We start from the raw sequence: 27,388 nt of genomic DNA, 5'->3' as shown, positions 1-27,388 counted from the left end.
TTGAGGCACGGTCAAGTACCTCTTCTAGCCATGATTTGAACCTTGATTAATCATGTTATCAAGAATTAGTTTTTCTGCTAAACTCAACTCCATTGGTAATAGCAAATATTCTTTGAATAATGTATCCATTTGGAATACAATATGTTGTTGGTCCATTTTAATATTTTTATTAGAGTACTAATTTTATTAACACTTTTTCTGTTGTCTGACAATGTTAACACTTCTTTTAATATCTTTAATTCTAAAAATAAATCATGACAATCAGTATTATAATATTCACTGAAACTTTAATTTTGTAAGACTAATACAATTTTCAATTATCATTATCTACAACATTAAAACCTATCTAAATATGCAATCTTAGATTAAGACCTGTCTAAAGCCCAATTTCACATCATACATTTAAAAATTACAAATAAAAAATTGAAAGATATAAAAGATTTTTTTTTTTTGGGCGGGATGGCCTGAGTTTATTGCCTAAATGGCCTATGCCATAACCATCGCCCTTTGTGGTTGGAAAATTTTATTTTAATCGTCACACTTGGTCGAGCTAGCTTGTGTCTCAAGTAATGGCATGTTTAAAATATTGTAGTTAGTTGGTTAATTACTTAGGTGTTGAGTTAAAAAAATAAAAAAATATTTTAATCGAAAATGTACCGTAAGGTTAAATAAAACACAAACAACATTGTTTGAAAGCATTGTTACTTAGCTTGATGTCCCCTTCATTGATTAAAGCATAATATTCATTAATTAGCACCTTGCTATAAACTTCAAGGGTAAAACATATATATATATATATATATAGAGAGAGAGAGAGAGAGAGAGTCATACTACAAGAGTGAAGAGGATGATATGCGAACAAAACATTCACTTGCAAGTTTTATTCAAGCTGAAACCTGAGCATACATATGATATAACAACCATGATCTTACTATATGCACATCACAATACCATGTGTAACGATTTAAACAGACAGACGCACAAATAATCTAGTGAAGTTTAAATTCAATCCTTCATAAGCTGTCCAATTGTGATGGTGCCAAGTTGATCCTCTAAATGAGATCTTGATGATGACCTTGCGAGATCTACAGATACTTGTTCCATAGTTGGACGATATCGAGGGTTCTCCTTCAAGCAAGAAAATGCTATTTTCGCAATGAAGATTACCTCATCAGAGATTGGTTCTGTAGGATAATAAAGTCGTGAGTCTAACATATCCTTCAACAACATCAAATCGTTGTTAGTTGATTTCTCAGCCAATGATGAAATAAGTTCTCTTGGGTGGATTCCCATTATGATTTCCAAAGTCAACACTCCAAAGCTGTAAACGTCACATTTCTCGTTTGCTTCCATAATGAGAGCAATCTCTGCAATAGGCTCAAGGTTATATCCAAAACATAGGACAGTACAGATTCTTAATTACTTTAGAAAGAACAAATAAAATGGTCTTAGTACCTGGAGCTGCATATCCAAATGTGCCTACGAATGTGGTCATATTGCTTGATTCTGGCTTCAAAAACTTGGCTGTACCAAAGTCAATGATGCGAACTTCTTCATAATCTGAACTTAGAAGGACATTCTTGCTTGATATGTCACGATGAACAATAGGAAATGAACAACCATGATGCATGTGAAATAAAGCATTAGCCACACCTTTAATGGAGTTCACCCTCTTATTCCAATCAAGCTCAGTGGCTTGTTTGTCATTCTTCAGTATATTATCCAGGCTTCCACCTTCCAGGAACTCATAAACCAAAAAGGAGAATCGTGAATTGGAACAAAACCCATACAGCTTCACAATATTACGATGTTTGATTTCTGTCAAAGCTTGAATCTCACTTGTAAAAGCTTTCTGGTTGGAGATTTCCCCACGAAAAGAATGAAGCTTCTTTACAGCTACAACATCACCTGAAGGCAACTCAGCCCTATATACACTTCCTTGGCCCCCTTTCCCGATGAGATATCTGTCATCAAACTCCTTTGTGGCTTCGATAATATTTTCATGCAATACTTCTCTATCAGAATTCCATACAAAATAAACATCTGCTTCTTCATCTTTGTTTTTTGTTTGCCTCTCTCTAAGTCTAAAGAAAATGCATGAAGCTCCAACCACAACAAATAGCAGTATGGCCAATGGGAGGAATATCATCAAGAACTTTTTTCCCTCATGACCGCGTGCATTTGTTTGGGAGTTACTACAAGGTTGTAAACCTGTGACATTGCCACACAAATCTTTATTATTCCTCAATGCTTCAAAGCTACTGTGAAGAAAGGCTCGATTGTTTGGAAGGGGGCCTTCAAGTTGGTTGAATGATATGTCAACAGAAGTCAAGGCTGACATCCCATTGAAAATGGATGAAATGTTGCCAGAGAAGTTATTATGTGAGAGGTTCAATATTTGCAATTTCTGTAACGCTCCAAGCATTGTTGGTATTTTCCCACTCAACATATTCTGGCTGAGATCAAGATTTTCAAGAGATTGGAGTTCACTAAACTCCATGGGGATGCTTCCTTCAAATCTGTTTTTGCCCAAATTTAATTCTCTCAACCTTGTTAACCCCCCAAGTTCTTTAGTGATTGAGCCATAAAATTTATTTCCTGATAGCCCCAAAACTTCAAGATGATTTAGTGACCCTATTTCTGTGGGAATCTTGCCTGAAAGTTGATTGTGGCTTAACGAAAGCCTAGCCAATGAGGTCAACTTCCTCAGCTCTTTTGGAATTTCTCCAGCTAGATTATTTGAGGACAAGTTGACTTCATTAAGATTCATTGCCTCACCTAATTCTAATGGTATAACACCAGAAAGGTTGTTGTTAGAAATCTTGAACTGGGCTAGTTTAGGACACTTTCCCCATGTAGATGAAAGGTGGCCATACAATTTATTGACACTTATATCTATGAATTCCAAATTTGGATATACACCAAAAAAATTTGTTATATCTTGAACCAGTTGGTTATCTTCAAGCTTGAGTCTTTCAAGACTTGAACAGTTCTTGAAGCTTTCTGGAATAGGACCAGTGAAGCTACATTTAGTGGCTCCAAAATACTTTAGGGTGCCACTGAGGCAAATTTGTTGTGGCAAATGGCCATTGAAATGATTCCAACCTAGTTGTAAGTTAGAAACACTCGTGAGGTTATTTATTTGAAGCGGAAGTTGACCATTGAGATTGTTCATATGAAGTGCTAATTCAGTGAGCTTTGTCAAATTTCCTATGGTTGGAGGAATAGATCCTGAAAGATTGTTGATATTGAGGTAAAGGATTTCTAAATTGATCAAGTTTCCTATGGAGGCAGGAATCGGTCCAGAAAACTTGTTCGAGTACAAAGACAATTTTTCAAGACTTGTGAAGTTTCCTATGAAAGATGGGATTGGACCATAAAGGTTATTATCTGACAATTGAATATCTACAAGACAATGTAGTTTCCCAAGTTCATTGGGAACAAGACCAGTGAGATTGCTACTATAGAGAAACAATAGCTTTAACTTAGTCAAGTTTCCAATCGTAGAAGGGATTCCACTGAAGAATTTTGAATTTTCTGATAAATCAAGTTGTATGAGATTGCTCAGCATACCGATTTCTTGGGGAATGGAACCTGAGAGTTGATTAGTTACAAGAATTAGATCTGTCAGATCACTCAACTTCCCAATTTCTCGAGGAATATGCCCAGTGAGATTGCAAACGCTCAAATCAAGAACATTTAGAGTGCTCAGTGCTCCAATTTCTCCAGGGATAGAACCCATTAATAAATTGTGAGACATTGTCAGTGTAAGAATACTGGACAAGTTACCAACTTGGGGAGGAATATTTCCAGAGAAGGAATTATTACTTATATCGAAATGTTTGAGGTTAGGGAAGGACAAGAATCTCAGATTTTGAAGTGTACCTTGCAGCCTAAGACTTGTTAGATTAATCATGGTAACTGACAAAGATTCGTCACATGTAATCCCTGTCCAGTTTCTGCACGGACTGGTTCCATTCTTCCAAGAAGACAATGCGTCTGGGCTTTGTTCATCAAGGCTGGCTTTCCACTTCAACAAGGCACTTCCTTCACTATGAAGAAATTGATCTTCAGCAGCAGAAGCAGCTTGGGAGAAAGAGGAGAGGCATATAAAGACGCAGAAGAATATGCTTGGAACATGCATGGTTTTTTTGGTAGCTGGAACTTATTATGAAAAGATTCAGAGATTGAATTGTTGGATGTAAATATGGTGGGGGTATTTGGGGTGTTTATATAAGAGAAAAAAGGTTTAAAAGTCACTTACTCTTCAATCTATTTGTTAACAAATTATGTTAGGCGGATGGGAAAAAGAAGAAAAAAGAAAAAAGAAAGGAAAGAGTTAAAAGACAAAGGCTATCCCTCTTTTCACAGGCACTGAAAAAGATAACCCAGAGAATGCTCTGAAGTAGCTTTTGAAATTATATGTAAAATCATCGGCGTTCAGGCGTCCACACACACTTTTCCAATTAATGTTTCACACTTTAGATCAATACTTTTTCGAAACAGTATCGTCTTTGGAAGTCTTTGCTTTTACACTGCAATAACAGAGAAGAGGCGTGCATCGTTGATGACCTTGTAATTTTTTTTGTTTTGGATGAGTTGTTAGCACATTAGAGAGAGTCATCTCCTTTGACTAATTTTCTCACTCATTTAATTTAATTTCCTCTGCATAGTTTGTCGCTCTTTTCAAACATTGTTCTCTTTTAATTTTCAAGACTTTTTAGCTTTTAGTTAAAATGAGTTTTGGCACATCTAAATGGGAGGATTCGTATGTTTAATTATTTGACATTACAATTGGCTACGCGTTCATCAAAGGAAGGAGAGGAGTGAATTATTAAAGCTAAAGCCCGAAAGGTAGGGTGTGAGATGAGGGACTTGAGGGATAAAATGAGTGTTTGCTTGTGTTTTATGGGACCCCGACGAAAAGAGGGAAGGTTTTGTAACTAGTTTTCTCTTTAGTTGTTGATATTTAAAGGATGCTTTAATGCTTAATATTAATTTATTTTTTTTCATGCTAGTGGATGGTTAACTCTAGTGTGTGTTTGGAAGTTGGAATTTGCTTTTGAAAGAAGGGGATTGCAATTAGACATTTGATTGAGCAACCTAGAATTTGAATTTACCTAATTTATGCTTGAGATAAACATATACTCAAGAGGCCTATAAGCTTGTGAGGCTTGTGCTTTTGGCTGAATCTTGACTTGCATTTAAGACATAATAGCACTGAGTTAGATTATGAATTTTTTTTGGATCGCAAAACACTTAAATATAATTGAGTGCCTTGATTTTAAAGTTGAAACGAAACTACTAAACTAGGAAATTGAATTGAAGGGCATTAAAATTCCTATGGTGTTCATTAATGGGAGAGTTTCAATAAAACTAATCGAAGGACATTATTACAAAAGAGACAAGAAAAATCTGAAATTTTACTACTAGAATTTTGGGTCTGAACTGAAATTGAAATGTAAGACAAGATGATTGAAATAATCTTTTTGAATTAAAATTTTTACTTTACATGTTAATTCCCTATAATTATTTGTTAAAATCTTAATTACTTTACATGTTAATTCCCTACTTGTTAAAATCTTTACTTTTATATGTTAATTCCCTAACATCACTTGATACTTTGTTAACTCAATTGATATACTTGTAATTAAATGCATGATGTTCCTTGTTAATTCTCTATGATTACTTGTTAAAATATTTAGTTTACATGTTAACATTTTTATATTATTCATAAAATAAGGCTTGTCACTATCCAAAACTACTTTGAAAGAACACCGCACATTTACATAGTTGTGATTAATTATATTCTCTAATCGCTTTGGAACTATATATTTAAGACATCTAATACCTTGAGTCATGTTGCACCCCCTTGGGCTTAATTATCGTAGAAAATAAATAGTAATTACAAAGTAACTCAAGCTATCACACTCCAAAAATAGAGGATAATCGGTACAGAATGTAAACCATATCACATATCTCTTAAATCTTAAATTGAAAAATCTTTCTATTACTAAAGCATAATTATATTTATATTAATTTATAATATACATGACCATTTTTGTATTAATAAAATCTTAAATATTTTTTTATGAATTTCAACAAAAATTTCCTTGTAAATAAAATCTCTCAAAAACTCTATAACACAATGTTTTACATAAGAGATCATTTTAATCGGGAGCTCAACTCTATCCAACCTATAGACAAAATATTTAACAAAATATGGATCATAACTATAATCTATGTGGAGCACCTAATTATATTTTTCATGATATAATACATAAATTTTATATTTATATCAGTAGGAGATATTTACACAATAGATCTCCACTCATCTCAGCAAAAAGTCCCTCAGTGTGCTGCATGACGCACAACGTTAACTATGCTATCTAAAATCAAAATAATTTTTCAATGAATAATGTCCCAACGATAAATAATTGAACATAACATAAGGAAAATTTGAAGCAACTATGCAAGTTAAAGAGATAATGATTTTTATAAAAAAAATTTAATAAATTTTGAAATAAAAGAAATTTTATTTAACTTTAAACGAAATCTTGAACTATTAAATTTTCATATTAAATGCCACAATCGCTTGCTTTCAAAGAAGTAAATAAATGAAATAAATAAATATTAAATAAATTACTAATTAAATCCAACAAGATATAAAATCACCAAATAATCAAATTCATATTTGTAGAAACTTATCAGAACAAGTAACAAACGTGGGCACACAGCCCATGAGGGTAAATAACCGAATGCGGTTTATGCCACAAAAACAAACATGGACACACAGTTTACGAGAATAAATAACCAAACACAGCCAAAGCCACGAAATAAATATAGACACACAGTTCATAAGAGTAATGCTAACCAAACGCAGCTTGAAGAAATGAAAACAAACACAAGTACCAGCCCACGAATAACAAACGTAAAAACAAAACTCACGAAAATCAAATTAGCTAGTCATTAACCATGACGAGCTAAAGGCTAACGGAATTGCCGCTAGCAACTATATTTTGTAATAAATTCCTTTCAAATTTAATTTCAAACATGCAAGAAAATTATCAGTAATAAACAAAGTTTTCATTTTTAAAATCGAACTCGCATGAATCATTTTCTGTATCAATCCAATATTTGATAAAATAAAAATCTCATAATCAAAGTCCAAACTTGTTTTAATTGATCAAATAACATTTTAAATCTAATAAAATTAATTTATCAAAATAAAATAATTTTAATCAACAAATATTAAATAATCATATTATTGCTATTAAAATGATTTGCAGAAAAAATGTAATATTTTAGTGAAAGAAATTTTAATTGAAAAAATTAGTTGGAACGCTATCTACTTACCTGTAGTATTTGCAAGTGTAATTTCACTCTTTAGAGTCAAATTTTCCTTCTTCTAAACACCCTATATAATATAAAAGATAATTTAATGATATTTACTTAGATTTAATAAATTCTTTTACAATATCAATAGCACTATAATCACTTAAGTTTTTCAAAGTTCTATTACTCATTTTATCAAGCACCTTAGGTGCATTTCCAAAAATCAAGTCCAAAAACAACATTATCATTTATACTTATCAACCATGCCATTTTTCAAAACCCAACTTCTCTCACAATAGCTTCACAATAAGAATTCTTCACAAAATGAAGTTAAATCCATGGAAAAATTAACACTTAAACCAAATATGTCCTTACAAAAGTTAATGATATTTTAAAAAGTTCATAACCAAACAAAACTCATTCTAACAGACACTCTCTTGAATATCTTGTAGGCACTATTTCTTAAACCGTAATAACAAATTCATTTTTCTTCTAATTTCCTTAATATACAATAAAATTTTAGTCGGCTTTATAAAATTTCACAACATTCATTAGATATTCCAAAAATCAATACATAACTAGCAATTTGGTAGTTGAACTATCAATGAAAATATTCTTCTCAAAATCACAACTTCTAATTCCAACTTCCTTTCAAGCATTTTGTTAAACATCTCATATGCATTTAAATTCAAACAAATACCAAGCCTCTTTTCCTTAATATCCTTTCCAAAACCAATCTTTCTACAGTTTATTCTTTCAAGCAAATAATAATAATAAGCTCAATTAAAATTCAAATTCACAATACACTTAGCTCTCAAAATTTAAAAAATTCCAGTTTGCCTAAACTCCTCTTCCTCTATTCGACGTGCATAGCAGCAAAGCAAGAAGAAAAATCACAATTTCTAAAATTTAAGAACACACACCCCAACAAACCCGCAACAAGAAGGGAGTTTGAAGCTCATTGCCTTTGATCAGCAGCGGCAAAAGCAAAAAGAGGAAACTAGTTGCATAACCGTTGGAAAAAAGAAGAGGGTCCATCGCACATCCACAAGGAAGCAAGGACCAAAGAGGAAAGAGTGGTCGAGGGAGAGATTTATGAAGGATGCTTTAGCAATAGATAGAACAGGGGAGGAAGAATTCTGATGCATCCAAGCTGTTGCTTGGACAGAGGAGGAAAGAGAAGGTTGCGCGAGTATAACTGGCAGCAGCAAGGGACGACGCTCTCTAACATTCCCACGCCGGCAACGTTGAAGACTGAAGAGGAAGGATGGAGAATGTTGTGGACATGCTGGAATCGAAGAAGAGCAGAGGCGGTGGTTGTAATAACCTTAAAATTTCAAATATATATATATATATATATTCTCTCAATTTATATTTTATTTAAATTATTTTTTTAAATAAAAAGTGGTGATTTAATGAAATTTATGCTAGTAATTTTTTTTAAAGTTTTAAGGCTTGAATTCTACTAAAAAAAAAAGTTTGATCTTATTTTGTTTTAAATTATAAAAAAAAATTTAGCCTCATTTTGTAATTTTCCCTGTGGCCTTTCTTGCAATTTTCTCGATTGTTCTTGTATTCATATTTTCTTCTCTCCTTCGTGCGGAAAACAGAGAGCAGTAGCATTCTTTTTAACTGACATATCTCTTTTCCCCTATGGTCGAAAATTCTAGATTCAGCGAGAGAGAGAGAGAGTCCTCGTCCATTATCCGACTTTCCGTCTTTTCTCTATCATTTTTAAGGTCACCAGCCATGCAAGCAAGAGAGGAGGTTCGGATAGCAGGTCTGGGGATCCTATTTTATCGCTGATCCTCAGATCATTTCAGTCGTGGGTGTTGTCGGACCCTCTTTCTCCTCCTCCATTCTTTCCGTTCAAGAATCATGAGCACGCAAGGAACTGGTCTAACAGTTTTGGAGGTCTGATTCATGAAAGGGTGGCTGGTGTGTGGCTGTCGTTTTCTCCCCTGTTCCGTCGACCCTTTCTTTCTCCTCCTCTGTTCGTGTTTTTTTGTGCTGTCCGTGTGGAGGTGAGTACTCAGATCATCTTCTTTCTTGTTTTTTTTTTACCTTGTTCGTCCGTGGCTTGTGACTGGGGAGTAACAAAATCTTCCTCCTTTGACTGTGTTGTAGCTTGTTTGCATCGAATCCCTTCTCCCCTGTACAGCTCGTGACTTTCTTCCCTTTCTTTCTGCGTTGTTGATGTTCTGTGATGGCTGGAGATTTTTATTTCTTTCTCGTTGTAGCTGTGTGTGATTGGAGTAGTAGAAGGGAGTCTGATCATATTCAAGATTTAAGCTTAAGAGTATGGTTTTTGGTAGCTAATTTCTCTTACTTACATTGGTTCCACCAGAAGAATAAATTGATTTAACTATCTTTGAGCTTAATTGGGAAGTTGTTGAACTTAAAATTGATATTGAGGTACTGAGGAAGTTATTGGAATGGAAAAAAAAAACCTTGGATTATTAGTTTGAGGGTTAATGCTCATGAGGTGTTTGATAAAATGCCTATTAGGAGGAGTTTTGTTTAGTTATAATTTTTTAAAAATTTCACTAACCTTTATGAAGTCATACGTGGCTTGGGTGCTAATTATTTATAAAAGAAACTTGAATTTTGTGAAGAATGCCAATTATGAAACTATTGTGAGTTTGACTGGTATATTGCAAGCAATACTAATGATTACGGAGGTTATGTGTAGTTAGTACAATATTTGAGGCAATATTTGAAAAAAAAAAATATTGGATTTAAGATTTATCTATTCTACTTCTTGAATTGATTTGGCCTAGTTGTGAAGGGTGACATGTGTATGTACAATATTGAAAGGATTGATTGATTAAAGGCAGAGATTGGATTGGTTTAAGAACTTAGTGACTATGATGTTAGGGGAGGAGGGTTTATTAAATTTGAGCAGAGGCCACTAAATTTTGTATTATTGAATAGGGATTTAGAGAAAGAAATTCTTGATTAAGGTAATAAGGAAGGATTGAAGCTTTAAAGGGTAAATTTTGCGCTTGGAGATGTTGCAGGTAAGTGGATAGCGTCCCAACTGATTTTTTTTCAAAATTTCCTTTACTAAAATATTACATTTTTTTAAAAAATCATTTTAATAGCATTAATGTGATTATTGGATATTTGTTGATTAACATTTCTTTATGATTGAGAAATTAGCTTTACCAAATTTGAAATGTTATTTGATCAATTAAGTCAAGTTTGAACTTTGATTATGAGATTTTTATTTTATCAAATGTTAAATTGATACAGAGAATGATTCATGCGAGTTCGACGTTGAATTTTTTTTCAATAAATGCAAGCATGAGCATCTGATATGAAATTTGATTCTGGCAAGTTTTAATGCCTAAAAGTATTCATGCGAGTTTGATTTTGAGAATGAGAACTATATTTGAAAAGTGATGATTTTCTTGCATGTTTGAAAATGATTTTTAAAGGGGACTTTATATAGAACACTGGTTGCTAACGGCAATTCTGTTAGCCCTTGGCGCGCCATGGTACACCTAGCTAGCAGGGTGTTTATAGGAGGTGCTAGCCTCGTGCGATGGCCAACGCACGTGGAACGGAAGGATGGTTATTCGTGAGCATCGTACTCACGTTTGTTTCGTGGCTTCGGCTGCGTTTGATTACGTACCCTCGTGGACTGTGTGTCCACGTTTGTTTCGTGGCTTCGGCTGCGTTTGGTTACATACCCTCGTGGGCTGTGTGTCCACGTTTGTTTTTGTGATGAGAACCACGTTTGGTTATTTACCCTCGTGGACTGTGTGTCCACGTTTGTTAATGGTTTTGATAAGTCCCTATTATATGAATTCGATTATTTGATAATCTTACATCCCTTTAAATAGTGAATTATTTATAATTATTGATTTTGTTATTTGCTTACTTGCAATCAAGTGATAATAATATTTATTATGAGATTTAAACTGTTCAAGATTTTATTTAAAATTTTATAGAATCATTTATTTCGAAGTTTATTAAATTTTTATAAAAATCGTTGCTTCTTTAAATTACATAATTGTTTAATTTTTTTTATATTCAGTTATTTATTGTTGGGACGTTATTTACTGAAAAATATTTTTTGTCTCAGATAGCATAGCGGACCTTGTACTTCCATTAGATCCTTGAAGGCATTTTACTTCGGGACTGAAGTTGAGACACCATTTTGGTTAATTTCTATGTTGATGTAAATTCATAATTTATATATTATATTTTTATAAATAATGTTTTAGGTGCCCCACATAGATTATAATTAAAGTTCTAATTTTATATTGTGCTGTTTGATTGTTGTCGACTAGAGGAGCTCTCTTTTATTGAGTTGATGTCATAGATTGGGATGAAATATTTTTTTGAGGTTCTATGTTTACGAGGAGGTTTTGTTAAAAAAAAATTTAAGAATCTTTTATTTTATTTTATTTTATTAAAAAAAAAAGGTTACAATGATTTTCTATCCTATTTTGAATGAATTAAAATATTATATTAAAGTTTCCTTAATCAAGGCTTAAGGGATATATGTTTATGCATATATCTCTTGCCAGTCATGTCTAATTTTTAGGGCGTGACAGTGGTTCTGGATTTTTTGAAAATGTGAAGGAGGAGAAGGAAAGAAAATGAGGCGTTCTCTCCGCATTTGGCCGACATAAATATAAACTTTTGAAAATTGCAAAAATTATAAGAAAGAGCTCAATATTTCTTCTAATAACATAAAAGACATAGATACTTTGGTAATTTTTCTACAATCTTAAACTAAATGAAATTAATCTATTTCTAAAAAAATTTTAAATGTTGGACCTTGAAATAGGTTATTAGTATAAGTTTTACTAACTCACCCCTCTCCATTTACCATAAAATTAATTAAATAAAATATAAATTAGGAGGATTTTTTTTTAATTTAAGTTCATTACACAAGCAGACCAATAAAGTAGGTTCATCATATTTTTTAAACCTAACAAGTTCAGTACAACCACATACTAAACCAACAACAAACACACAAAAACACATACTAGTCCATTATTATTCTACAAATTAGCACGCGCGACACAAGCTAGTTCATTTTATTTTACACAAACACACACCACACTGGGGTATATATATATATATATATATATAATTCCTTAAAGTGAATTCTCAAAGTTCACAATCACCACAGGACTCCTTACTGTGTGCTTTCCATCAGTCCACGACATTTCCCCAAAGGAAGATTTAGGTTGAGCCACACCCCTTGCCTTCAAAGTAACTCGAAAGCTCTTCTTTTCGATTGTTCTCTTGAAGCTCAAAGTTTTTGGGTTGACAATAACTTGAACTCCTTTGGGAGGTTTGACGCTCACTGAGTACGTGCTTGCAGGCCCAACATTTGTAGCTGTACGAGTAACAGTTATAGGCTTTGCTCCAAGATTAGCCAGAGAGATCGAAGGATAGTTGAAATCTGTGATCTTGTAGGACTGGGGACACTTATAGGGTTTGTTAAAATTAAAGGATGCAACTAATCTTTCCTCGTATCCAGAAGCACATAAGAAGTTCAAGTAATCAGAAGACTTAAGATCGTAAACAAGTCCAGGGTCTATTGCAAGGTTGGGACGAACATGTCCTGAACCATAAGCAAATGGAGTTGCTTCAGTTTGACCATTTACTCCGTCCAGAATTGGTCTGTTGGTATTATCAAGTGTGGTTGCTGCAAGGACGTAGATTATGAAAGTCAATATGAATGCTTTTTAAGAAAAAAGAAAAGCATATTAATTATCAACATACAAAGTTTAGGTGAGTTAGGTTTTATAAAATCAAATGGAAGGTAGATTACCGACTACTTATCACATCGGCGCTAAGTTTTAAATCTATACTCATAAGAGGAGTTAGGAATAGGGAGCAACCATCTAAAAATGGGAAGAGAGAACAAATAGATAAAAGCAATAGAAGGATATCATATTTTAATTTAAAATTTCAAAACTTATATTTATGAGTCTTTCAACTTCCCTCGGACAGGTGATAAGTTTTAAATCTGTACTCATATATAGGATATATGAATTCATGGATATGCCTACGAGGGTACTAATGCTCACTAACTAAATCAACCATCATTACTGTCTAAACAATATTTACATATGACTAGTTTCATTTGCTTATCACTATTAGAAATTTAGAATGTATTGAAATTAAAAGTCTCACATTGATTCACTAAAGAAAAGATTAAAGGCATATAACCTTAAAGGAGGTCATATCAATTTGGCTTAGGCTAACTTGATAGAAAGACAAACCTATTATGTCCCTAATTTCACAAAAATTCAATAATCTCACTACCTGTAGTCATGATAGCTGACTTGATTGCTGCTGGACTCCATGTAGGATGGCGAGTTTTGAGAAGACCGGCAATTCCAGCAACATGGGGGCACGCCATGGATGTTCCAGAGAGGACATTGAACAGAAATCGACGCTTATCTGATGGCAAATTGGTGGGACTTGCACCGCCTGAATAAGCAGCAAGTATATTAAGACCTGGTGCAGTCACATCAGGCTGAAACCAAAAACAAAGAAAAACCTTGAGGATTGAAAGAAATAAGTGACTAGTGACTGATACATGCATACATGCATACAAGTGAGAATTGAAAAGAACCTTGAGGAGTGAAGGCTCAATGACACTAGGTCCCCTCGATGAGAAAGAAGCCATCACTGGAGCTGGTCTTATTCCTAGCAACGTTTTTGCATTATCAAAGAATGCCCCGCCTTTCCTGCATTGATTTATGTGTTTAAAATAAAATGAATTGAACACCTCTATCTAATTCAACAGCTCAATTAAGTATATATTCTCAAAATTTCAAGATTACGGATTCGAGATGCATGTATAATATAATTAGCGAAAAACAACACGTCTAGTAATTAGGAAGTAGATTCAGAATATATATATATATATATATATATAGCTTCAAATGTATTTAACAAAGTAGTTTAAGCTATTTTGATTAAGTAGACAATCCAGAAGCACAGTTATATAAATAAAGGCTTTGTCAATTATTACCACATATTGTTCATGTTTGTGGAATTGCTTGTCTTCTGTGAGGTATTTTGAGTGCCGGAGGTGCCACAAAGTTGAGCGTCGGCAGTAACAGTGGAACCACTGCGAGCATCATTTTGCAAAATCATTCCCACAGCTCCAGCAAGCGTGGCTTGAAAGCCCTTGTTCACTGGTCTTATGGTCCTTCCTCTTTGGCATATCAATATTCTTCCCTGTACTTTGCTACGATCAAGCGTTCCAGGATTGCACAGGTCACTGTACATGAGGATTATTTAACATTAACATTAACGGTGTGTGTGTGTATGTGCGTGTGTGGTCATTTGTAGTCATCTAATTAAGGAAGCCTTTGAAAATTTTGATCTTACGCATCTTGATATGTCACGTTTGGAAGCCTAGCATCACCACCACGTATCACTGGAGTTAACTGCTGCTGAGGTGTACCTGCCGTAATACTTGTACCCTGTGTGTGTGTGTGTGTTACAGTTAGAACTTACACAAGACTACGAAAATCCGGATAGACATTGATTCCCTCCGTTCCGGTTTACAAGTGAATTTTGAAGTGTAGTTTCATATTATATGTGATGGACTTCAATTTCATGCCATGAAAAAATTCTGTCAAAAATAGTCACAATTTTTTTTCTGTTGTGATATGTCATGGATAACTACTTTTGCGATGCTTCAGGCCTGGATGCGTTGGCCATTACTGAGAGTGATGTTATCACTGAAGTCTCTATCAATGGAGCTAGCAGCAATAGTAAAAGTCCAAGGTGCGACATTCTTGACAGTTCCAGAATCTGGTCCTTCGTTGCCTGCGGAGCAAACTACGACGATACCTTTGGAAACTGCATGGAAGGCTCCAATGGAGATGCCATCAGATAACAAGTCTTCAGGATAGTGCTGATTCCCACCAATAGAAACTGATATCACGTCAACATTATCACTAATGGCCTGGTCAAATGCAGAGAGCAAATCTGCATCGTGACACCCTCCTCCTTCCATTGGGTCCCAGCATGCCTTGTACACTGCCAGACGAGCCCTGGGGGACCCACCCTTGGCAGTGCCATTACCATTGTTGAGCACACTTGCGTTCCGAACGAAGTTGCCGACGGCAGTTGATGCGGTGTGAGTACCATGTCCTACAATGTCGCGTGCACTACGATGATGTAATGGATCTACTTCACCGAAGTTTGATTCGTAGCCGTTCAGGAAGACTTTTGCTGCTAGTATCTTCCTGGATATATCACGTTCACAACACATTCAGTATGTGTGCAGGCGTAAATAATTAATCAGAGAGTATTGTGACTGTACTAATGAATTATAGATCAGCAGACAGTAGCTAGAAAAGGATTAGGGGTCTCTAATGTATCCTTCTCTAATACCCCTTGTAATGTTTCAACTTTTTAATTTTATTTTTAAGGACCTCTAATGTGCTCTTCTCTAATGCTCCTTGTAATACCCCAATGTTCTAATTTCGTTTTTCATTTTTCTTTAGATCATTGACTTTTACATAAAATAAAAGACATTTGGATATCTTGATATCCCAAAATGATAAAGATTTATATTTTTTATGATTTTTCAAAAATAAAAGGATGTATTTATGATATTTTTCTTTAAAAAATCATAAAAAAATATAAATTTTTACCATTTTGAGATATCAAGATATCTTGATATCTCTTATTTTATATAGAAACTAATGATTTTAAAAAAAATAAAAAATAAAATTGAAAAATTAAAACATCACAAGGAGCATTAAAAGAGAGCATATTAAAAGTGTCTAGTCCGCTAGAAGATGACCTGTTGCAGAGAGTTCCATTAAAACGGCGAAGCAAATTGTGAATCTGACAAGTGGAACCACCACGCCACTTTGCTGGAGCAGAGCCATATCCTCTGTCATTGAAGCTCTTGGACTCAGGCCAAACACCTTTTAAGAAAAAATTGAAGGCCACAGAAGAAAACCCGTGTCAGACCTTAACAAGAATATATTTTACATCTAAAAGTGGACAAGAATGAGAATAATAATATCAAAATATCGTTAGAGGTCCCATCAACCATTCAGCACATTTATTATATAATTAAAGATTATTTTTATCCATTAACTTTATTCAAAAAGTTACTGACCATCATAAATTTAATTATTAGTTATTTTTTTTATAATTAAAAATTTTTTTTATCATTACTTTGTCATTAACTCGCCATCCCCCCACCCATAGTAGGGCCCACATTATTTTTTGTAATATTTTTTATTAGAAACCATTTGAATTTAAAATGTCCACTGACCTTTTAAAGTTTTTTAAGGGATAAAAATGACATTTAACTTAGTATTTTATAATAAAAAATATTAAAAAAATGTATTGTGGAGCCCACTAACAGTGAAATAAATGGCGAGTTAACGGTGGGATGATGAGGGTGAGAATCTTTAATATTGCGGGATAAAATTGATATATAATTGAATTTAAAATGTCTAGTGACTCTCTAAGTAAAGTTGAGGAGTAAAAATGATCTTTAAACTTTTATTAAATGTAAGTTATAAAAAATGGCCAAACACATTCAAAATGGGGGAGAGCATGCTCCCATGGTCATGGTTTTCATCCTGTCCTCAAGTGGCTAAGGTTACTTAAAAGAATATAGCGATGCTCATAAATAAAGACCTGCGAAAATCAGAAATGATGAGGCCCATAAAATCTTGGAAAATGAATTTTAAGTATTAAGATCCTTTTCTATACATAGGTTACAAATTATTGGTGTCAAACGGGATATAAGAGTAAGTGACTAATGTTCATTTTAGATAGGGGATGTTTTTATCAAAATATTTTTCTTAAACTACAAAAAAGATCAGTCTTAAAATTCAATTTCAAAGTTCTAAATGGTTATTGCTGATTTTGCTGGGCTTTAGTTACGATTTTTCCAAGAACATAAAAGGACAAAAAATAAAATAAAAAGTTTAAAGAAAGATAAAAATGATTATGGGCGGCGTCGGTGGGTGATGCTTTTGCTAAAGTTGCTTTAAATCCTTCCCTGAAGTTCTTTTCTCTAACAAATATAATAATAAAATAAAAAGATTACGAATGTAATGATTATATATACGAGTTTCAAATGCAGGGAGACATTCTTTTGTGCCTTTCTTTCTCCCTGTGTATAGGTTCATGGATGTATATATGAAACATAATTTAAAATTCTTAAGAAACACAAAGCTGATAATTTTTGGATATTCTTTTTGTTTTGGTATAACTCTAAAGATCAATTATTCTTTTTGACTTAGCAAGGCGTCTTCCTTTTTTTTCCCCCCTCCCCTAAAACCACTGCTGACATTGAGAAAAAATTACATTGTTAATAGCTCGCAAAATAATGCGACATGAGAGAGTTTATATAATATGTATACATATAGATTAAAAAACGTTTTTATAAAAATTATTAAAATACCTAGGGGTATTTGGTTTGATGGGGCAAGGGAGTCAAATGGATTTTAAGTTCAAGTCTAGGAATATATATTCAATCGCTTTACATAAAAATGTAAAGGCATCCCTAAGTCATTCATGAGGTCACCATTAATAATAATGGTCACAGATAATGGGGGTTTGGTTTAATATGAGCAGATGACGGTAATATTCAGGTTTCTCAGGTACCGTGCAGACGATAGAATAAAAAGAAAAACTTTAAAATAATCCATTTCAATCAATTATATTTCCTTGAAAAGGAAAATTATTATAAAAAAAAAATCTTAAGAATACCTTTAGAAAAGGACATCAGTAATCAATAAATAGTCTTTTCAGTTATTCGGTTTTTGTAAATATTACTTTGTGAACATGTCTTCATACTTTAAAAGACAAAGCATATCAACGTAAAATCGATTACACACACACGAGTTTCCCAAAGGGGAGAAAAATATAAGAAATAACTCTTTATAAACCATGAACAGCCTGCCTCATTATTCTTTAAACTCTACGTATTTTAACCATGTATTTGATTGAGAAGGTAAAATAGAAAGGAAAAAAATGGTGGAAAGTGATTGTTTCTCCTTCCACGGTAGAGCGAATGTTAGCAGGGACAAGAGAAAAATGATTAATTTCACATGGACAACAATAAATTTAATAATTTTAAAAAAATATTTATACATAATCATGAAATTTGTTATTCTACCATATATTTATTTGATTTTCATAATATATTGCTGAATGAAATTAAAATATAAATTAAAATTTAATCTTAACCTATAATTAAATATAATGAAAAAAAATCACTATACTAATTTAATAATAGTTACCAGTATCAATGACACCAATGATTGAATCTTGACCAAACCTTCCCTTGATCCAAGCTGAGTCTGCTCTAACTCTTCCATTTCTTTCTTGTCCCAGAAATCCCCACGATCTAGTCGTGTGAATTGCATGCACTTTGCTCACGAACACTGCCACAACATTTTGCTTTTCTATACAAATTCCAGAAACAAAATCTAATCACAATCAATTCACGAGATGATGTTATATATGCTGATGAACTTATCAATACAGAACTGAACAATTCACTCACTTTTGATCTCTGCAGCTTCTTCTTCTTCAAGCAAAGCAGCAAACCCATTAATGTGTTTATTATAGGAGTAAATGATAGCTTCTTTGGCCTTCTCATGGCTGTCAAAGGAGGTTTTTACAAATCATATAGTTAAGTTTACAAGAAGCTTCTTCGTCGAATTATATTTTAAATAGAAGATTATGGCTTTGATTCTTTCTTTCTTTCTTTGTTTTTTTTTTTTTTTTGCTAACATAAGAAGTAGATTCTGCCAACAGCAGGGATTATCTGCCCGGAGGTATGGAAGGCAAAAAGTACGCCTCTCCCAACTAAATTGCTATTTACACAAGGGCTGGGATTCAAACCTCCAACCACGTGACCAGAATCTTTGCCATTCACGTCAATTTTAGTTGGTTTTATGGTTTTGATTCTGTGTATGTACGTACCTTCCCAAGACAGTGCCCAGAAAATCATAATGGGAATTCGTGGCAGATTCCATATCAGCAGAGGAAGGGTCTGGGCCATGAGAATGTGATCCAAAGTATACAATGTAAGACTGAAAAACACAGAATGGGCGAAGAAATTAAAGATTTGTGAGAATTTAGGAATGAAGAACGAAGAAATTAAAGTTGTGCTTCTAGCTTGCCTTTTTGATGGCATAAGCAGGTTGCTGTAACTGTAGGAAAGTGCAAAGCAGAAACGATGAAAGAAGAAGATGACTACAGAAAGCTGACGAAGATGAGCCCATCGTTTTTCTGAAGTAGTGATGAGTGACAATGGTAGCTCGGCTTCATCTTATATAATAACTTCACATCCACGTGTTTTGGAATCGGCCATTTTTTTTGGTAAGTAAATCATCATGAATACCTTATTGATTAAAATCAATGCTAATAATGGGGAGCAATTGCCTAGAAAAGGAGGAAAGATCAGAGAAATGGATGAGACTAGTGAAAAGATATACCACTTCTTAATTCAAAAACTAAAGACTCAAATTTACGAGTCTTTTTTATTTATTTATTTTAATTATTAAATTTAACTTTATTCGATGTAGGACTTGTCATACCGTCTGAAGTTCACTCACATTTTGATATCTTAACAATAATGATAACATAAATGGCAAAGATTTTCATAATTTAAACAAGTGAATTGAGTTTAAATATTAGCTCTTGTGTATAAAGCAACCTATTTAAGGTAGGCCCTCAATAAATGAGAGAGATTAGAGTATACGTCTTGTGCTTGGTATAAAACATAAAATTTATACATATTTAATTAGTATATATCATTCACAAGTTTACTACATATAATATAAATAATAAAATTATAAAATAAAATATAAATTTCATGAGTTGGATGCAATTTGTTATTGTTTCTCATCTAAATTTAATCTGAGTTGTTTCCAACGCATTGTTCATAAATCTCTGCTTTTATCTCTGCATGCAAATAAACTATTAGTTAGCTTTTTTATTTATTATATTAAGACATTATTTATTTTTCAATTTGCGTACTCTTATCATTCGAGCTAGCATTAAGTAATTATTTTATCTTTTTGTGTAAAGAACAAGTTCATGGGATAATTTTGTTTAACATTAAATACTCCCTCTATTTTTATATATAAAAGAAAAAAATCATATTACACAGTTTAAAAAAGTCAGCTAATTATAATAATTATGTCTAAAAATAAAAAAAATGAATTAAAATGCCTTATGTTAATTAATATATAAACATACATTACTTATTTTTTTTAATTTAAATTATGAGGGTGATTTAGAATATGTGATTTTGCATATGAGAAATACAAGTTAAAAGTGATAATTTCTCTAACATTTTAAAACTGGAGGGAGTATGTCACACACACATCTTTTGTTTTATTTTCTACCTTTATTTAAATATGATTATGATAGCGACATGCTTGATTGTCTTATTGAGCACTATATCTTGTGGAGTAATTGTGAACTTGACTGATGCATTATGGTCTATGGCGTTGTATAATGAAATTTTAAATATTTCATGTATATTATTTAGTGATATTGAAATTGTATTTCTTTTTGTAAAATTTGCCTATATTATTTTTTTATATGATTGCCTATATTATATTTCCACCACTTAGCTTGTTCTTGAAAGTTGAAACTCAGCAACTATGCAATCTAATTTTAATATAAAAAAATAGCATGTTCAAAAAATTTTCATATTATCATATTGTAATATGGGAAAATTAGTTCTAATTTATCATATTATTTCCCTCCCCTCCTCAGCTCCTATTTTGAAGGGAGGGTTTCGGAAAAAAAAAATTCCTTTCCTCCCCTCCCCTTGAACCAAGCAAGAGGTTAATGAATTAAAAATTTATTATAAATAAAGGATTTTTTAATAAAATATTTTTAAAAATATTTTTATAATTAAAATGAAATAGAAAAAGTGATGTAAAACGGGGGAAAATAAGAAGAGAGAGAAAAAAGAAAGGAGAAGGTCAAAACTTTAAGAATTCTTGTTTAATAATAATCCAAACTAGATACAAATAAAAATTACTAGCTCTATTTATAGAACCCTAAAATAATAAAATAATAATAATTTAATTCAAATCCTAAATCCAATCTTAAAAATGGTAAGTTTAAATATAAGATAACTATAAAATAAATAATCAAAGCTGGTTTTAATTGATAAATATCTTTATTTAAATATTCCTACTAGATAACCCCATTATCCTAAATTAAACTCTTATTATATTTTATCTCATATTACACCAAAAAGTTAACAAGATTAGTCTGGTTAATAAGAAGGTAACATCCATATATAACATACAATGATATAGATTTAAATTCCGTTGCTAATATTGAGACAGAAAAAAAAAATTTGTTGATGAGTAATCTGTTAATATCTCTATAAATATATTTTTTAAGACATTAGGCATACCCTGCCCTCGTCAACAATTTTGGCAGAAAGAATGTTAAAGTGTTTTACTTTATTTTAAAATTCTTACAAAATATTGTTTGTAACTTGCAAGTGAATTGGAGAGGGGCATTAAGGTAAAAGGAGCTCAATACATTATCGGTTTCATTTATATGTCATGCATTTATGCACATTCTGATTGTTGTCTTCGCTTTTTCTTTCAGTATCAAATGATTTGATGATTGATTGATTACTATTATCATCATCATTAAAATAAGGCATGAAATCTAACTAATTCATAAATTTAAATTAAATATAAAATTGATTAATTTTATTAAATTCATCAATTTTTTTTAGTTGAGTGAGTTAAGTATATATTATGAAAAATTTAATTCATAAAAAAACTTAAAATACAAAAAATAATATTAATAAAAAATAAAATTACCAAAAATAAATTCCTCCTATTTAAAATTTTTTTTTGTCTTTTATATGATAATCTATGAATGTAGATGGATTTAATTTTCATAATTTATATTTTTAATATATTTAAATTAAATTACGATCATATTTTGATGACTATTTATTAATAGAAGTAAACTCTCATAAATTTACAATATGAGTTTATATTTTTATTATAAGTTTATTTAAACTCGTGAATTTAATAACCTTGATCCAAATGATAAATGTTCCTGTGCATTGTTTTTCATGTACAATAGCTGGCATTCTAGGTCTGTTCCACATTGAGTTTAGAGGACTTTAATAAGAGCTTCCACTAATCTGAATCAAGTTGAAACGATGCTCTTTCAAACGAAAACTCTACCACCAATGTTTTTGCCTTTCTAGAACATGAACTTGAATTTTCTAATTAAACTGTTACTACTTTCTTATTAATTGAACCAGTCATTTAGTGATGTTTTCTTTTGCGTTGTTAGTGCGTTCTAAAAGTGTAAAGCTCCCTCCTTTGTCCCAAAAAAAAAAAAAGGTGTAAAGCTGATGTGCGAGTATGACTTGTATGACTTGTTCGTCATGCAAAGCGTCATCGTAGATATCATCATTGATGCCACCTAGGATGTCACACAGGATCACATTAGAATAGTTCCCATTTCTGCAAGGACTATCAGTGCCATTATTCCAATAAGACAAGGTAGCTTGGCTTTGTACCAGCAACGATACTAATCACGGCCTACATCTCTCTCTCTCTCTCTCTTAAGTTGCAAATTCAAAGACATTTAGAGGATTCAAAATCTATGTATTGGGCTATTGGCCCAAATAGATCCAATTTTAGGATTCGTGGATTTAATAAGTGTTGTTGTTGCTAGTGAGGCTTGGGCTACAGAATTCCATGGGCTTTGATTTAGAAAGGCCTACCTTATAGGCCATATAAGGCTGTGTTTGGGGTATGCAATTGAAGCCGCCCCAACCCATGATACTCAATTAAACTTGGTGGGAATATTTCTACCAAAAAAAAAACATGGTGGGAATAATAAATTACATACATACTAATATTTTTGCTAATTGACTCCTTATTGTGCATAACATTTGCAATTCATATTATTTTTTAAATATTAATTTTATTAATAATTGTAATTTTTCATGTCAGTGATCTTCACATTTGAGAGATCACTAGAACTGACATTCAACAAGCTCCACATGCAAAGTACAAATTAGGGATGTGTGTTTCACACGGTTTAGCAATTTTTTTTTTTTTTTTAAGCTCACTCTTACTCTATACCATGAGAGTCATTGACTCGCTGTATGAGTCCCAATAACTTTTGAGTGCCGACCGGTCGGACAATGACGATTAGGTTTGAGAAAAAGAAATTAATAACAGTTATATCTCAGTAAATTTTTTATAAAGATAAATTATAAATATCAATTTAAATAATTATAAATTTATGAGTTTTAAATATAAATAAAGTATTTAAATTTTAAAAGCAATTTTTAGTTCATAAATTTGTATTTATCTAAATTGATATTTGTAATTAATTTTTTTAAAAAATTTTAGAAAGCTTTGAGTTCATGCATTTTCTTCGAGTTTTGTTATATGTTTTTATAGTTTTTTTAATATTTTAAATCGCTACACTTTTATTTTTTAATATTTTAGATCCTTATAATATCACTCATAGAATGACTAAAATACCAAAAAATAAAATTGTAGAGACCTAAAATATTAAAAAAAAATGCATGAACCTAAAGTTATGTTTTCTCAAATTTTTTTGACCTAACTATCATTAATTTATTATTTTATACTCCTTCTGTTCAAAAATATAAAGCATTTTTGGAGGAGTTGGATATTAAAAAATGTAAGACATTTTTAATCTTTTGAGGTGTAGTCATTATATTTTTTCCAAAAGTGTCCCTATTAATAATAATTTTATATTTATTGTAAGATGTTTAATAGGATAAATATGAAAAGATAGGGTTAATTAAAAAGTAAGTAACTACTTTATTGGGGTGAGATTTAATTAAAAATATTTTATATTTTTTAACGGGAGTATTGTTTAAATATTATTTTTCAAAACAATAAACTTTAGTGTGTAATACTATATTATCACGTGAAGTTGTTCCTTTGAGCATGCATCTTATACAATAAGTCGTCGGTGCAGCCTTTTCTTTTCCCCGGGGGGGTGGGATCGGTGGAGCTTTAAGTATAACAAATCTGTCTCCACGTGCGTTCCACATCAGAAAATTCTAACACATCTTTCAATGATTTTCGGTGAAAATCTTTCCCCGAAATCATTTTTGAGTCTAATAGTAAGTTAACTCTTTATTTTGTTTGAAGTTAAAAACTTTCACGAAAAAAACAGATTTTTTATAACAGTGATGGGAGGAACCACGCCTCGTCACAAAAATATACTAGTCTGGTCATCACCTTTTTTTAAAAAAAAATCATTGATAAATAAAGCATATGTATGAATAGTACAAAACTTTAGATAGAGATCAGGAGGGATTCAAAATCTATAAAAGGAGAATCTTAAGAGCACATGGTATAAAGGTGATAAGATAATATGGTAACGAAAAATAATGATATAACTAAGTCCTATGATCTCATCTTTAACTTAATTAGTGGCTAAAAAAACGTCTTTAAATCAATTAAGATAAGGTGTTACTGCTTTTCCCTCGTGGAAAGTTTATGATCTCTTCATCATTTCTTATCTCTGCAACACCAAAATGGATGACAGAAATGCCTCCCCCTCCCGTTTAACATTTATCATGATTCTTATTCCGTCACTTTCTAAATATAAGGTGCATATATTTGTGAGTTTGATTTGATTGTAAATATAATATTATTAAGTTATTCAACTATGAGTAGATTTGAGCTGACGTCAGAAGTCTCACATTAGATAAAATTTTTTTTAATAATTAATATGAAAATAAAGAGAAATACCTTATAAACTCGAGACTTGAGGTTTTAAGTTAGAATATATTGTCCTTCTGCTAATCTTGTCTAATTGTCATTCCCCATTCCTAACAAAGATCTTATTCTCTCTTGTGATATTTATTAAATTTTTCTTCCCATAATACCTCTATTTATTAGAACATTTTATTTCTATATATTAAATTTTAATATATAGTTAAGCGGCAGGGATATCTTTTTAAAAACATATCACAAATTTTCTATACATTTTACAATTAATTGACTTACCTATTTTTCTTAGTTTCCACAAATCAGTTAAGAAAACTTTATATTTAGGACAGCGCCTGATGGAGTATATGATAAAAGGATAATTACATATAAATCTCACTCAACACAATTAATTAATGTGTTATTATTCTCTTAAATTCAGTTGTTAATAGACTTGAAGTAATTAATTATATTGAATAGATTCTTAGAGTAATTCTTTCTATGATGAGTACTCATAACAGTATTTTCTCTACTAAATCTCAATTCAATTCATCATCTCACAAATAAAGTAAATATTATTTAACAAGATATTGATTTTTTTATTTATTTTATTAGCCAAAGATAATTTATTTAAATTTTTATAAGAAAATACATGTGAGTGATAAAAAACAGAAACCAATCATAGTCAAATTTTTTTAATAAAATTAGTACAAAGTCCTTCATAGGTATTCTACTTAATTACTCAAAAGTTCCATCATGTATGAGCAAATAGTTGTGAGATCCCTAGAGACTTAGCCAAGAGCCTGAGAATAAGATTGGACACACAATGACTAATTTACCATAATTGAGTTGAAGGAAAGAGTGACACCGTTTTCAAATCATGGGTGTTTTGGTTAATTCCAAGACACCTTATTTACAGCCAAGTCCTCGAGAATTTCACAGCCATTTATTTATGTAGTGGGACTTTTATAATTACAATGTTTACAAGGAACTTTATAATTATTTTCCCAAATTTGACCATAATCACAGTTGAAATTCATTCCTTGAATTATACGGAAAAAACTATGTAAAAAAAGGGATAATACCATTAAAAACTTCCAAAGGAATTTAATGTCTGATAATGATATTAAATATATTGAATATTTATTAAAACAATAACTTTATTTATTAATTTGTTAATATTTACTTATTAAGTTTTTTAACAAATTAAATCCCTTCCGGAATATTTACTTTATTAATAATCGTGTCCAAATGAAGCTAGGCTTTTCAGGCACAAAATCAATAATGGCGCGCATCGTACCACTCATCCCGTCAGGTTCTTCCTTTTTCAAACGAGTAGTTTATGTTTTGATTGTTTTCTGTGTATTGAATGACTGTGACATATGATAATAAAGTGACTAATTATATATGTTATTTTATATAACATGATTAATCCTCTGTGGAAAGAACATATGTTAAAAAAAAAAAATTGTATCACTGACTCAATGAATTTCATTGTGTCTCACTATTTTTATTTTATTTTATTTTTGTGTTGCTAGATCTTTCTCTTACAGTCTTTAGGTGTCGGCAGAGAAGAGCCAAATTCTAATAATGCTTATACATGCATGGTTTCATTTCCTTTTTAGTGACAAATTATTCCTTGTCTGATATTAGTGATCGAAATTTGAGTTGCATTGGTCCCAATTATTGGAAAGCTCTTTGAACATGATTTTCTCTGTTCATATTCCAACGCTCACCCCAACCAATGTTACAAATATTTAATTTCTTTCACGCCTTTTGATTATATTATTTTCCAAAGTGAGGTTAGTTAGCTGTAAAGTCTAGTTCTTCTTTTGATCTTTTCTTTCTCATTGTCTGCAAGCACTTATATATTCTAAAGTATAATATTTTAAAGATGTCTGATGCTAAAAACAACTGTTCCCAGAATATCATGAAGTTAATTACAATGTGATAAAACCTGAAGAAACATCATTTTAATTAGGGGGAGTGAGAAACTCTTGTTCTCTTATGGCTTATATGGTCCTTTTTTTTCTGATTAAAGCAATCTAATTTGGAAAATGAAGATCTAAATGTCTAAAGGATGAAGAAACAACTTTGAAGCACATATTACCCCATCTTAATTATCTCAAATTAAATAAGGAAGGAAAGAAGAAGCAGCTAGTCATGACTTTCTTCTTGATAATTAAAGCGTGTAATTATATTCATCTCACTTCATTTAAAGAGAAGAAAGTGTCTGATCAATCAATTGATCTTATCTGTGTTGACTATATGGAGTTAAAAATGGAGAATCGTACGCGAGCAGGTGGTATAAATTA

At 31.7% G+C, this 27,388-nt stretch overlaps 1 protein-coding gene and 1 pseudogene across 1 annotated transcript; both read right to left on the bottom strand.

Moving 5' to 3' along the window:
• Window positions 1–901: 901 nt before the first annotated feature.
• LOC129318554 (MDIS1-interacting receptor like kinase 2-like) lies at window positions 902–4,187 on the bottom strand. Its single transcript, XM_054963394.1, has 2 exons — window positions 1,456–4,187; window positions 902–1,367 (listed from the first exon to the last, which is right to left on the bottom strand). Exons 1-2 carry the CDS (start codon window positions 4,142–4,144, stop codon window positions 1,006–1,008), a joined length of 3,051 nt encoding a protein of 1,016 aa, XP_054819369.1. The 5' UTR covers window positions 4,145–4,187; the 3' UTR covers window positions 902–1,005.
• Window positions 4,188–12,353: 8,166 nt separating this feature from the next.
• Window positions 12,354–19,594, bottom strand: LOC129317272 (subtilisin-like protease Glyma18g48580; annotated as a pseudogene).
• Window positions 19,595–27,388: the final 7,794 nt, after the last annotated feature.

Source organism: Prosopis cineraria, unplaced genomic scaffold (assembly GCF_029017545.1).
Source record: "Prosopis cineraria cultivar Desert tree isolate PC_DT_omini unplaced genomic scaffold, ASM2901754v1 PC8, whole genome shotgun sequence".
Classification (NCBI taxonomy): Eukaryota; Viridiplantae; Streptophyta; class Magnoliopsida; order Fabales; family Fabaceae; genus Prosopis; species Prosopis cineraria.
Note: the sequence above shows the minus strand (reverse complement) of the source record. Positions and strands in the feature narration are given on the sequence as shown.